Source organism: Protopterus annectens, chromosome 4.part0 (assembly GCF_019279795.1).
Source record: "Protopterus annectens isolate FY-2018-M chromosome 4.part0, PAN1.0, whole genome shotgun sequence".
Taxonomy (NCBI): Eukaryota; Metazoa; Chordata; order Ceratodontiformes; family Protopteridae; genus Protopterus; species Protopterus annectens.
In genome coordinates, this window is record NC_056733.1 from 1,504,288,038 (window position 1) to 1,504,301,477 (window position 13,440).

At 36.0% G+C, this 13,440-nt stretch overlaps 1 protein-coding gene across 2 annotated transcripts in view; it reads right to left on the reverse strand.

Moving 5' to 3' along the window:
- The window catches only part of SGCD (sarcoglycan delta), a 3,695,933-nt gene that overhangs the window by 740,198 nt on the left and 2,942,295 nt on the right, over positions 1-13,440 (reverse strand). For both annotated transcript variants that reach the window (XM_044069343.1, XM_044069342.1), the window contains one exon: positions 2,054-2,173. In XM_044069343.1, the coding sequence (XP_043925278.1) occupies positions 2,054-2,173 (120 nt within the window). The remainder of the gene's footprint in view (positions 1-2,053; positions 2,174-13,440) is intronic.

Consider the following 13,440-nt stretch of genomic DNA (forward strand, 5'->3'; position numbering starts at 1 on the left):
GAAAAGAGACAGCCTCAGCATACAATTTTTTACTTTAACATACTCTAGTGATGATAGGGAATTGAGAAGAATTATTAATAAGCATTGGCATGTCCTACAGGTAAATGAAGATATAGCTGAAATAGTAGGAAGTAAACCTACGTTTGGATATAGGAATACTCGATCCTTAAAACAAAGGTTGTGTTACGCTAAGGGGAAGGGCCACTCACAGGATAGACTGAATGAATTTGGAACTAAAAAATGTAATAATTGTTCCTTTTGTAAGTTTATAGATACGTCTACTATTTTCATTTACCCTGACACTGGCAACAGATACGAATCAAAGGCACAAGCAGATTGCAATTCAAAAGATCGAGTGCACCTTGTCTATTGTGTACCGTGCAGCTTGTTCTATGTGGGCAGAACTAACAGACGCTTATGAGAGCGTATTAGGGACCATCTTTATTGTGCAAGTAAGAGTCATACTTCAAGTGCATGGGCCGAGTACATTATAGAACAAGGCTCAGGCCACAAATTTAGATTTATGGTATTAGATGTGTTACATGAAGGAATACGGATGGGAAATATTACAAATTAAACAGAACAAGTAGAACTGCAATGGATTTTAAAACTGAGCACACTGGGGATGGGGGGGGTAAATGAATCTATTAGACCTGCCATCAAGGTTAGGAAGCTTAGGAAATGATGTAAGTTTATTATATATACATTTCATATATTGTTATATATATATTTACATATTTTTATAATTCATATGTTTTAGAAGTAAGATGTTTGTTTTTAAGTTTTTTTATGTACACTAATATTATACAGCTTGCCTTTGGAAATCAGAATGTCATGCATTAAAAGAATGTTAATTAGGTATGTATCTGAGAAATTACATTGTCATTGGTTGGTTTGAATTGTGCTGGGAGGGCATGATTGTATTTAAATTTAGTTTGTTAAGAAGTATTGGTCTGATGAAGCAAATGGTGATTTGTGAAAGCACTTACCCATTTTTTTTCTGTTGTATATTAAAGCCGTATTTTTTAATGAAAGTCTTGCTTGTTTTATATTGCTATCTAAACCCTGCAGCTGTTTTTCTGTTATTGGGACTTTTGTTCGTATCTGCCCTCACAGTAGTTAACAGCAGTTTGCCTACATACAAACTAGCCAATAATGACTTATTTTCCTCATTGTAGGTAATGAGGGTCTGAACCTCAAATTCCTATAGTGTATAACTAGCCTTTGTTTAACACAGCTTTTTCCATGAGTTTCCAGTCTTTTCTTATTCCTTGTGTGCATCTTCAAGATACAAATAAACATTTATTTATTTTCTCTTTTTTGATGGGGTTACACCCACTACAACAATGCTTTCTTTTTTATGGGAGACCTGCTATACTGCATTTCACACCCCTTGCAATTATTGATAGGAATGACTTCTAAACACAACTAAAAGAAACTGTTTTTCATTCAGACAATATGGACAAATAATGCATACTAAATGTAATGTGTCTTAAATTAAAAAAAAAAAATGATCTCAGCAAGTATATTTCTGTTATATCATGGGGGAGTCAAGCATTATAACTTTTTTTTCGCAATGTTTACTGTCTGAATGTCTGTTAGTTCTTCATCTACAAGGCCAACATGTTTTGGGCTAGTACGAAACAAAAATTGGGTCTGGATGGAAAATAAGTTGATTATACAATAAAATGGGAAGACATTTTTTTTATGTGTCAAAATAATGACTTTTTTTTAAGTTTTGGTTCATTTTGACATCCTTTGTATTATTTTGAGTAGGTAATTCTGCAGAGAACACACTTCAAATATAGCATGCCCTGTGATAGTCATATGTATTTTGTGAAACATAGTTTACAAATATTTTTTAAATATTTAAAACCATAAGTTACATATGCAGGGCTTGCTACCATTCAGAGTACTGAGAGTATTTTGGCATTTTACAACTACAGCATGTGATTATATTGTTATTCTAATAATATCAACAGAACTGTTTCACAATTCATAGTCATTTCAAAACAAATGTCCATTCTCAGTTATATTCATATAGCGACTTTACCTAAAACACGTAGCCTGTCAGCACCAACCACTACTTCAGTATCATCTGCAGAAAACAGCAGCTTTCCTGTATTGGACTTTACTTCAAAAAATTTCCCTTGTGCTACTACTCCTCGGCTACCTGTAAAAGGAAGGAAAACACTTAAGACACTTTTCATAGAAACATACCTCCTAGAAATTCAAGGCAGTATCACTTCATAAAACTGACAAAGCATGCTGGCATTTAGGAGATGTAGAACTGTTACCAGCTTTCAGACTCAGATTTTTTAATATTTCAAACAAAGTAATAATCAATACAAAAAAAACATGTAAAATAAACAAACACCAATCAAACTAAATATCTTATTCATATGTATATAGAAATATAAAAAATAAGTACACTTGAACTGATAAAATAACTAGTCAATATTTTGTTTTAATCAGTAATGGCAATAACGTAGTAAGAAAACAAAGTGTTCTAAATAAATGAGTATTAGCTAAGAGCATATACAAAAAACCCATAAATATATTATGCAATTCCAGTTATTTAATTTGTGTTATATTATCAAGAAAATCTGGAATGGGCAGTGATACAATTAAATGAGTCACTTTTATCATCACAAAGAATTAAGTTTGGACTGTCCTCTGCTAATGTTCGATGCAGGTAATTTCTGTTTTCCTCAGGGTGCACTGACTCTGATGGCGGCATGATGTAGACAAGTGAATCATGGAATATGTCTCAGGAGACCCATGTTTGATTAGATGCATGAGATGGAAAGAAGGAAGTAACTGGCCAAAGCTCAGCAATCTGAAGGAAGGGATGTCAGTTCATCCCTTTACACTGTTAACACCTGGAGGTAGGTAGGTGATTTTTCTGCAGAACGATGCTAGCACATTTGTGCTGCATTTGCAGTGTGATGCTTCACAAAAGAGCCATGTTTGGTATCACAGCACTCACATCTCAGATAAGTACATACTGAGCACACTGCCACCTGCAGACTGGAATGCCAAATTATGGACGTCCGTGGGATACAAAGAACAGCCACTCCTCACTTCCAAGCTCTTGCTTCCTACAGAACAAGTGGGCTGATAAGTCTCTTAGGATCATAGGACAACAGGATCAGAGGAGATTACTAGGCTATCAACTCAGAGATTATTTCAAGCCTAGCCATTTCATCCCAATGTAATGCCACAGAAATCTTAGTTACTACCCTAGATTGCATTTAGTAATGACTGCCCATGTTCAGGAGGGTTGTTGGTGCTATCCTCAGTAAGAATTTATGGTGCCCCATTCACTCGGCCAGGTTCCTTTTGAAAAGTGCCATACAGGTGCTCTGTTTCACCCAAATAGGTAGCCTATTCCAAAGATGTGGCAGTTGCTGGGAAATAAATCTGTCCCTCCAGCATGTCCTATTTAAGTCACAGACCATATTTAAGTCACTGAAATGGGTGGCCCCAGTCCCATTTGATTTACGGATGTGCAGCAAATTCATTAGGTTTGGGTCTGAGATTGCTATGTAAGGCAGGCATAAGACTCCACTGAGAAGTCTATATGATATTGAGTATAGTGACAGGGACTTTAGTTGGTCTTTTTAAGGCATGTGCTGGAGTCCCTTGATCTTCTTTGTTAGAATCCTTTGAGGTTGCTGCAGGTGCTTAGTATGGTACATGATGAGTGGGGAACACATAGGTTGGAGGGCTCTTGCCCCATCCAACTGATGCCTAGCTCCTCTGCATAGGCTGAATGAATGAGGCTACAGGGCAGATTGTCGAGAGCCTGGAAATCCCTCTAGACACACAAAATCACACATTAAGAGCTACGCATGCAAAGTTTAAAATTAAAAGTGAGAATTCAGAATGGCTGGCAAATGTGTCTTTCTTAAGAAATATCAGCATTTCCTACTTAGCTGAAAAAAAATCACCGAGTTGTGAAGAATACACTTCTAATCATTAAGAAGAACACAATGCAGATGGTTAAGTAAAATGTGTGTGTGTGTGTGTGTGTGTGTGTGTGTGTGTGTGTGTGTGTGTGAGACACACACACACACACACAAACACACATTTATCTCTCTTTCTCTCTCTCTGTCTCTCTCTCTTTATATATATATATATATATATATATATACACACACACACACACACACACACACACACACACACACACACACACACACACGCATAGAGTATTTATATTTAGCATCTCTGCAAGATTTGAATTAAGTGGATATGCAAATTACTTATGGATTGCAGAAAAGAAATTAATTCAAAGAACATGAGTCTTTTTTTTTTATTTCAGGCAGTATTACCTTTAATCTTTCCTAATTTATTCATGTGGTTACAGATAAACACCAAACAAAAGTCAAACATAAAACTTTGGAAGATGAAAGAAGTATTTAATGGATCATGTAATCAGGCAACCAAAATGCAGTTAGAAGGAAACTGAGGAGAAAATCTTTAAGAACTAATCATCTTTTAAGTTCAAATTCAGTTGTTTTTTATCTTTTCTGTCTTCTATTTTGCTTGGAAACAGTATGTCAGATCACCTTATTAAGTTGGATTCTTTTTTACTAACCACCAACAAAGGCATTTCTGTAGTAGAACATGGATTACTTTAATTGAGATGAAGCATTTGTTTACTTAAAGCTGCCTGTGAAGGCACATGATAATGTAACATCTCTGCAGAAACACAGTGATGACTTACACTTGTCATATTAATGCTGAACATCAATTAAGTTGGCGTTCATTTTTCTCACCGAAGGCACATGCCTCCATAAAACACTATGGGATCACAGGCACATGCATGATAGGTGTTTGTGCACCAGTATATGAAAGAGCATCTGAATCCAAACATTTCACAATTAAGAATTTAATTTGTTTGCTTAAAATCAGGAGATTTAAATGCCTTCAAGAACAGTTTTGCAATTCAGACCATCCCCAAAAGTAGAAATGTTATATTTCATGCATGGCAAACAGGGCAATGTCTTTTTGGACAAAGGTATGGCCAGAATAATGCTGTACTGAGATCATTTATGTATCTCTGAACTGCACCTCATTGTGTTCCACATGGTTTTATATTGAAAAGGTCTGTCACACATTAATTATTAAGCTTTTTTAACAAATATGTGTGGAGAGTGGTACTGAATCATTATAAATCATCAAAAGAATACTCTGTAAGTATGAAAAAAACAGTTAAAATCCATGCTGTAAGCTTCTTAGTTGGAGATGCTAGTAAATATTCCACATGTCATACATTTGTTTCACATTTTTGGGGATGGGAGGTTGAGAGCTAGGATGATTTTGGATTGCTGAGTCAGTGTCAAAAACTATAATTATCTTACTACCTTTTCAACAAAAACTGCGTGCAGGCCTGAAAGATCATTCAAAAAGCAGACATTCAGGTGTTAAATTGTCTCATTGTTTATACCATAACCATAAGTTATCAATGTGAATGTAATAAATGTCCTCTTGTGGGTAATTATACACCATTCAAGTTTAAATTAGACATGCCCACAACTGGAACTGATCTTTTTCTCAATAAAATGAATAAGCTCATGAAGACCTTAAATTCCTCATCTTGTATATCTTTAAATGTAAGAATGTCATTCTCAATAGTCTGTAACAAAAAGAGAAAGTCAAAAGAACTTCTAGTTCACTACTATAAGGCATGTTTTTACATATATATCTTTCTACAAAACCCGATGTAGTAGAGAACAGAAAAGAATCACATCAAATATGGTGATCATTATATATCCTACCATACACAAGACAAGAGGAAAGCACATTTGCATTAAATCACAATATAGAAAATATAGTGGAAGGAATTAAATGGTCAGAAACTGAATAGTGTTGTACTGGAAACAGAATTTTCCAAGTATACCAGTGAGACACTGATTATGATAATAAAAGAATATACCAGATGACAAAACATTACACAGCAGTCCATTAAGTTACTGTAATAAGCAGACATCACCAGTTTAAATGACAGCCTCCACTATTTAGCAAGTCCTCTTCAAAACAAGAAATATTTTTCATTAGTAAAGGAGAAGACACATTTAAAATAATGTTTTTACTAAAATGGGATATTTAACTATCCATGTTCATAAAAGCATTAACATTATATGTTGCATGCAGCCTGACAAGCACATAGGCAATCCTTATCATGGTATGACTGCAGAATGTAATGTCTTTCTGTACATGTGCTCATAATATAGCAATAACCCACGCCTGGGTGTGGGTAATGCTAAATTTACCCACGGTTGGCGTGGTTTGGTCCCGAGGCCCGAGGACCAAACAAAGCCAACCGTGGGTAAATTTAGCATTACCCACACCCAGAAGTGGGTTATTGCTATTATACCATGACATTATTTAAGAAAAGAAACTATTACTTTTCTTGAATAATGGCATAGTATAATGCCTGTTTACTGCCCTTCCGCAGATGTCTGGCATCCGCGGCAGTTCTGATGTACTGCGCGCCTGCGCAATACATCAGAGCTGTTGGCAAAAGCAACGGAGAAAGCAACGTCTCCGTTGCTTTTTTTTTAGTGTTTCGCTATGTTAAATGAGTTTAACATAGCGAGACAGTTTTAAAATAAGCAACGAAGATGTCCGTTGCTTATTTTAAAACTGTCTCGCTATGTTAAACTCATTTAACATAGCGAACACTAAAAAAGCAACGGAGATCTTGCTTTCTCCGTTGTTTTTTTAAAACACTGTCCTATGTTAAATGGGTTTAACATAGTGAGACAGCTTTTAAAAAAACCTGAGATCTCCGCTGCTTATTTTAAATGTCTCGCCATGTTAAACCCATTTAACATAGCAAGACAGTGTTATACTAATGGAAAAAAGTCCGGACGACCGGACCTTTTTCCATTAGTATAACTCGATTTACAACGGGCACGCTGGCCAATCAGCGTGCACGTTTTTCGGCGGTCATGGTATAATATAGCAATAACCGCCTGGGTGTGGGTAATGCTAAATTACCCACGGTTGGCATGGTTTGGTCCCGAAGGCGAAGCCCGAGGGACCAAACAAAGCCAACCGTGGGTAAATTTAGCATTACCCACACCCAGAAGTGGGTTATTGCTATTATACCATGACATTATTTAAGAAAATAAACTATTACTTTTCTTAAATAATGGCATAGTATAATGCCTGTTTACTGCCCTTCCGCAGATGTCGGGCATCCGCGGCAGTTCTGATGTACTGCGCGCCGGCACAGTACATCAGAGCTGTGGGCAAAAGCAACGGAGAAAGCAAGATCTCTGTTGCTTTTTTTTAGTGTTTTGCTATGTTAAATGAGTTTAACATAGCGAGACAGTTTTAAAATAAGCAATGGAGATGTCCGTTGCTTATTTTAAAACTGTCTCGCTATGATAAACTCATTTAACATAGCGAAGCACTAAAAAAAAGCAACGGAGATCTTGCTTTTTCTCTTGCTTTTAAACTGTCTCGCTATGTTAAATGGGTTTAACATAGCGAGACAACTTTAAAATAAGCAACGGAGATCTCCATTGCTTATTTTAAAGCTGTCTCGCTATGTTAAACCCATTTAACATAGCGAGACAGTGTTTTAAAAAACCGAGTTATACTAATGGAAAAAGTCCGGGCAACCGGACCTTTTTCCATTAGTATAACTCGATTTACAACGAGCACGCTGGCCAATCAGCGTGCACGTTTTGGGGGGGTCATGGTATAATATAAAATCTGGCATTGCTAGAATGTAGTGTTAGTTTACAATTCTGACAATCTACAGTACAGAATGTTGAAATGTCTGTCATCAGTCTACCTCATTCATAAGCTAAACATTTGTAAATATCAGTCTGCCATCAAATAAACTAACACACTGGTAGCAAAAACAATAAAAAAATATACACATTTGTTCGATGCTTCACATAGATTTTTATCAGACATGGCCCAAGATCACCATCCAGTTAAATGATAATAGGCAAATGGGGGGGGCTGAATGAATCAAAACCTGAAATACAAATCAATGTTTTTTAACATCTCATAGTCTTAACCCCGTATATTAACTGCCAAACATAAAATTTCATGTCATATGATGCTACAGTCTGACAGGAAAAGGGTGAAACATTAATTATACAATGACCCCCCCCCATTAATATTCTAAAACGTACACGCTGATTGGCCAGCTTGCCCGTTGTAAATCCCACAATACACCAACAGAAAAAGGTCCGGTCACCCGGACTTTTTTCTGTGCTCAAAACATTTTTTTTAACAAATAAAAAAAAAAGAAAAAAACGGAGCAACAGAGATTTTCTTTTCTCCATTGCTTCCGTTTCAAAGTATTGATGTACTGGGTATGCGTGGGACGCAAGTCCTATACGCATGCGCAGTACATCAAAACAAGGAAGCAGTGTACCACAACCAGCGGAAGAACAGTAATGCGCCATTATACAAAGACATTATTTAAGAAAAGTGAGTATTTTTTTTCTTAAATAATGTCATTGTATAATAGCAATAACTGACTCCATGGTTGTGGTATATTGAAATTTACCCATGGTTGGCTTTATTTAATCACACCAACCATGGGTAAAAGTTCAATATACCACACCACATTGTTGGTTATTGCTTAATTAAACAACTGTTATAACACTCTACTGAAGAAGAATTATTGCCATAGGGATCCCAGTTCTCTAAACAAAATAGGATCTTAAGATGAATTTCTAGATGCCACTGCGAGAATAACAGTCAGTGACAGTATGGGATTGAATGCTCTTATTGCATTAATATAAAGTTATTAGATGGTAATAGCAGATATTAATGAAGAAAAAAAGTTATATTATGGCTGTGTTAAGCCAAACTCTACCCATCACTGTGTTTTAAAATTGAGACAGTTCAGTGTTGCTTATCTCAGAACAATAGTCTGTTGATCTGTCTATTAAGAAAAGTCTAACCTGAAGGAAATGGTGGACATTGGAATAAATGCAATGATTTAGAACTGTAAGTGAAATATACAGACCTCTTAGATTACTTAATGGACTGGATGTGTACTGACTGACTGACTGATCAAATAAACCCTGTCCTACTGTGCTGGGTCACCAAGGAAGAAAAGTTCTAAAATATAAGAAGCGACAGCATTCATCCTTTTTACGTCAAATTATTATAAGTGAAGACAAGATGCATACGTCTCAACCTTTTAGTGCAAGAAATATGTACAAAACCTGAAAAAATGGGGGACAAAGGCTTAAAAATAGGGACAAATTTTAAATATTACTCTTACAAACCTAGAAAGTTGCTAGAGTACTAGCTTTGTGTTAGCATATAGTTTCTGAAGGATTTGAAGTCTGAAACTCAAATGCATGTCATTATTTAGTGACTTCATTCCTCAGATAATTTCAGTGATTTGCCAGAAAGTACAGATTTTATGAAACAAAGACCAAAAATAAGAGGAAAAATTTGGACATTCAACGAAAATATGGACAGTTGAGGGGTATGGTAAGAAAAGAAACATAATCAGCTAATTAAGCATAAGAAGGCAAAAATGGGTGAACAGCACAGGATTACTTATGATAAACAGATATTTCTTAAAGAAATATGCTGGCTTTCATTGGTATAATCTGCTGTGATCTGCTTATTATATGTTCAAGACATGAATGTCAAGAAATTCACTTGAGAGAGTAAACCAGTATCCTTTCAAGAACACTCAATAAGAGTTATTATCAGAGACACCATCATAATTATTTGTACTACTTGGAACTTTTTCTGTACCATATATTACCAGTTTTTCATTTACAAAAAGATAGACAGAGAGAGAGCGAGAGAGAGAAGAGTAGAAGCGCTAAGTGTTTTACCTGATTTGAAATATTTTAAAGTACTTAAAACTCTGTTAAGCAGACAACTGTATACCTGTCAAATGATTTGATTAAAAATTTGGCCAAATGCAGAAGTAATAGTGGGACAAAGGATCCAAATCAGAGAGAGTTTTTAAATATTGTCCTAATTCACTTAAAAAGTTAATAGAAAAACAGGCATTTTCTGAACAAGAAGTGGTATGAAACTCTAATAAGAGACATTATTGACTGACTCTAATCCATTGTCATTCACCAGAAAATCAAAGATTTTATGAGAAACATGGAAAAATATGAGGCAACTCAAGGACATTCTGCAAAATCAGGGGCAGCAATGAGATACTGCAGGCAAAAATGGAAGCACCCCTCTAGCAGGAGGTAAACCAGCTTTTAAATGAAGTCTACTTCACATGACTGAAAACTTATCTGACTGAATTTCATTCGACTGAGACAACAATAACTAATTTTCAAAATACTGAAAAGTCATTTGACTGAATCTCATTATAGTGAATTTTAAGCCATAGACATTATGTTGGTTTCCCTTCACCTGTGACTTGCTTATGATAAAAAGAATTGCTGTAACTTAAAGTGCTGACTGTCAGAATAGTGAAAGTCATGTAGAAAGAAGTGTTGTAGTGTTTCTAAATGTGGGTATGTCTCTTTACATTTTTATGGGACGTATCTAAAGTAATATGGTGAATGTTTTGTATGCTCCCAGCAGTTTTAGCAGTGTGTAGAGTACTGTAAGGTAAGTAAAAGGTATATGCCCTTTTCCCCACAGTTGTGCAGTTCAGGAGTTAGTATATATAGTTTGGGGGGGCATAGCCCCCCACCTAGTTTGGTTTTATATCGCCTGGTTTCTGTTAAAAGGGTAAGTAAATAGTTTTTAAGTTCTGGAAAGAGTTAGTCATTGGTGTTACAAGTATGCATATCTATGGTTTAAATTTTAGTATTTTGAAATTCAGCATTGTAAGCTTTCAGTATAATGAGATTCAGTCAAAAGAGTTTTCAGTAGTTTGAAAATTAGGTATTGTAGTCTCAGTCAAATGAAATTCAGTCAAATGAGTTTTCAGTCATGTGAAGTAGACCCTTTAAATGCTATTAGATACTTTGTTCTGCCAAACTGTTTGCTTATAATGTGGCTGAATGAAGTTCTAACAGCTTTAAAAGGCCATTTTCTTTCTGTCGCTGTTCTGTTTGAGTCAAAACTGTACCTAATGCAGGACCAAATACTAACATTGGTTATTGATGCACAGCAAACATTTGTTAAGCATCCATAAGCTCTGTTATCATGATATCTCTCAATAGAGGAGATCTTAACAAATTTATCTTTATCCTAATATTTGAAAACAATCATGACAATCTATGTTCTACAGTATGATAGGAGGGTGGGAGAGTAATATTATGAAGTCAGTTTTTTTCCTGGTCTGGCAGATCATGACAGTTTCCTCCCCATGTATCCCATTGGCCCATTCATTATTTCCAGGGACTAGAACCCAACAGAGTGGTCTTTTCTCCTAGAAATGAGTGGAAAGCAGCATACTTTGTGCTGACATTTTACTGAGCCACCCACACTGCACATGCCCAGTCTTGTGTTCCAGGGTTCTACATGTGATACACTATTATCAGTGAGATAATCAGTAGGCCCTGCCTGCATCACTGTAAGTGCCTCCATGTGGTCTAAAGACTTCAGTGATTATTCTAATATTGAGAGTCAACCTAGACATGCCAACCAACACCCCCTGCCCTGAAAGAGGACAGTAGGCATTGCATTATCATTATAGCTGCTCAACTCACCAGTTCATGTCACTAGCTGAATCTGGGTTTTCTGGGCAGTAAGGTCATTATCCCACTAATCCACAGGGCTAGAATGAAGAGTTTATTTATCGGTTCATAGGTAAGTACTAGGCTAGCTGTCCTTCGAGGTGATTTTAAGCCTAGTCATTTTCCCTTTTTTGCATTTGAAATTACCTGTCACATTTAGTTATAGACTGGCCTTACCCATCACATTTTCAATAATTATATATTACCCCTAATGAGAATAAATGGGACCATATCATAGATAAGAAGTCAAACAAACAGCAGAGAACCAAACCAGGAAGTAAATGCACACACAGCTAGGAAATGGAACAGCTTGTTGTAAGTTCACCAAGGCAGATTCAGTAAATCCAGGTAGGCACCAAACGAATTCAAATAATTCCTTTATTCAGAACCACAGAATAATAACACACAAGCGCTTTCACTTGATAAAGCTCAGAATTCCTCTGAGCGAAAGCGCTTGTGTGTTATTATTCTGTGGTTCTGAATAAAGGAATTCTTTGAATTCGTTTGGTGCCTACCTGGATTTACTGAATCTGCCTTGGTGAACTTACAACAAGCTGTTCCATTTCCTGGCTGTGTGTGCATTTACTACCATATCATAGATAATTTGAGGGGACCCATGCATGGGATAAAAGCATATAAGAGGTCCATGAGTCCATTAGTATTACAGAGGGCAGTCTTGAAGTAAATTTTCTGTTTCCCATCCACAGATCTAACTTGAAGTTGAAAATTAACAGGGATGAACTTTGTTTTATGTGGATAGGGAGTCCATTCCAGAACAGTGGTATTCTCTGTGAAATATACCAGTCCCTCCAAACTGTTCTGCTGATACTGCAGAAGATGTTTAGTTCCTTAGACTGAGTATTTCTAATGCATTTGACTTGCTGTTGTATAGTAAACCCCTTAGTAATCTGAATTCTTGTGAGATCTTTTACACTTCACTTTTGTATCATCTGTCAACTCTGTACCTTACAATAGTCCTACACAGACTTTTCAAAAATCCACAATTTCTTTTTTGCTTTAGTAAGACTGAATTTAATTTCCAATTTTGTGTCATACATACCTCTACATTAATATGCTATCTAACCTTCCAAGTGTTAATGGACTAACAGATACATATCAGAGATATTGTACGTATTGGAAACTACTACTGTCTACACATTATTTATTTTAATCACAGCACTTGCATGTAACAAGACAGCTGTTTGTCAAAAAAGGACAGACATTTTGTACAAGTACAGAGAATGAATCGGAAATTTGCTTTAAATTCCAAGCAGATGGCAATGGTTTGTACTACAGGACGACAACAACAACTGGCCTCTTTGGGTATGTATTTATTTACTGGTAACAACAAAACTCCCACTTTGATCTTGATAGTAAGTATAGACCCTGTGAGTACAGACCACATGAATGGTTATAGTTTCTGTGATAAGAATGACTACAAGTACTAAAATTGTAAGCAAACAAACAAAAGTCCTGCTAAAGCTCCTGAAGATAGTTTAATAGTTTGATATTACTGTGATAGGGTCCACGGCTATCAGTGCACAGGATCTACAGTTTCAGGGTATACATACTTCCAAACCAAGAGTAACGACTTCTGAAATAAATTCAGTAAAGTGCCTTACACTTACTGTAGGCTATTCTAAGACCTAGCTAAAGACTACCTTACAAATGTGGTCCTCAAAACTCTTTTACATTTTAGAATTAAGAACGTATATTTTTCCCATTGATATTATACAAGATGGTTTCAGTATTTATTAACAACATAATCTGCCCATCA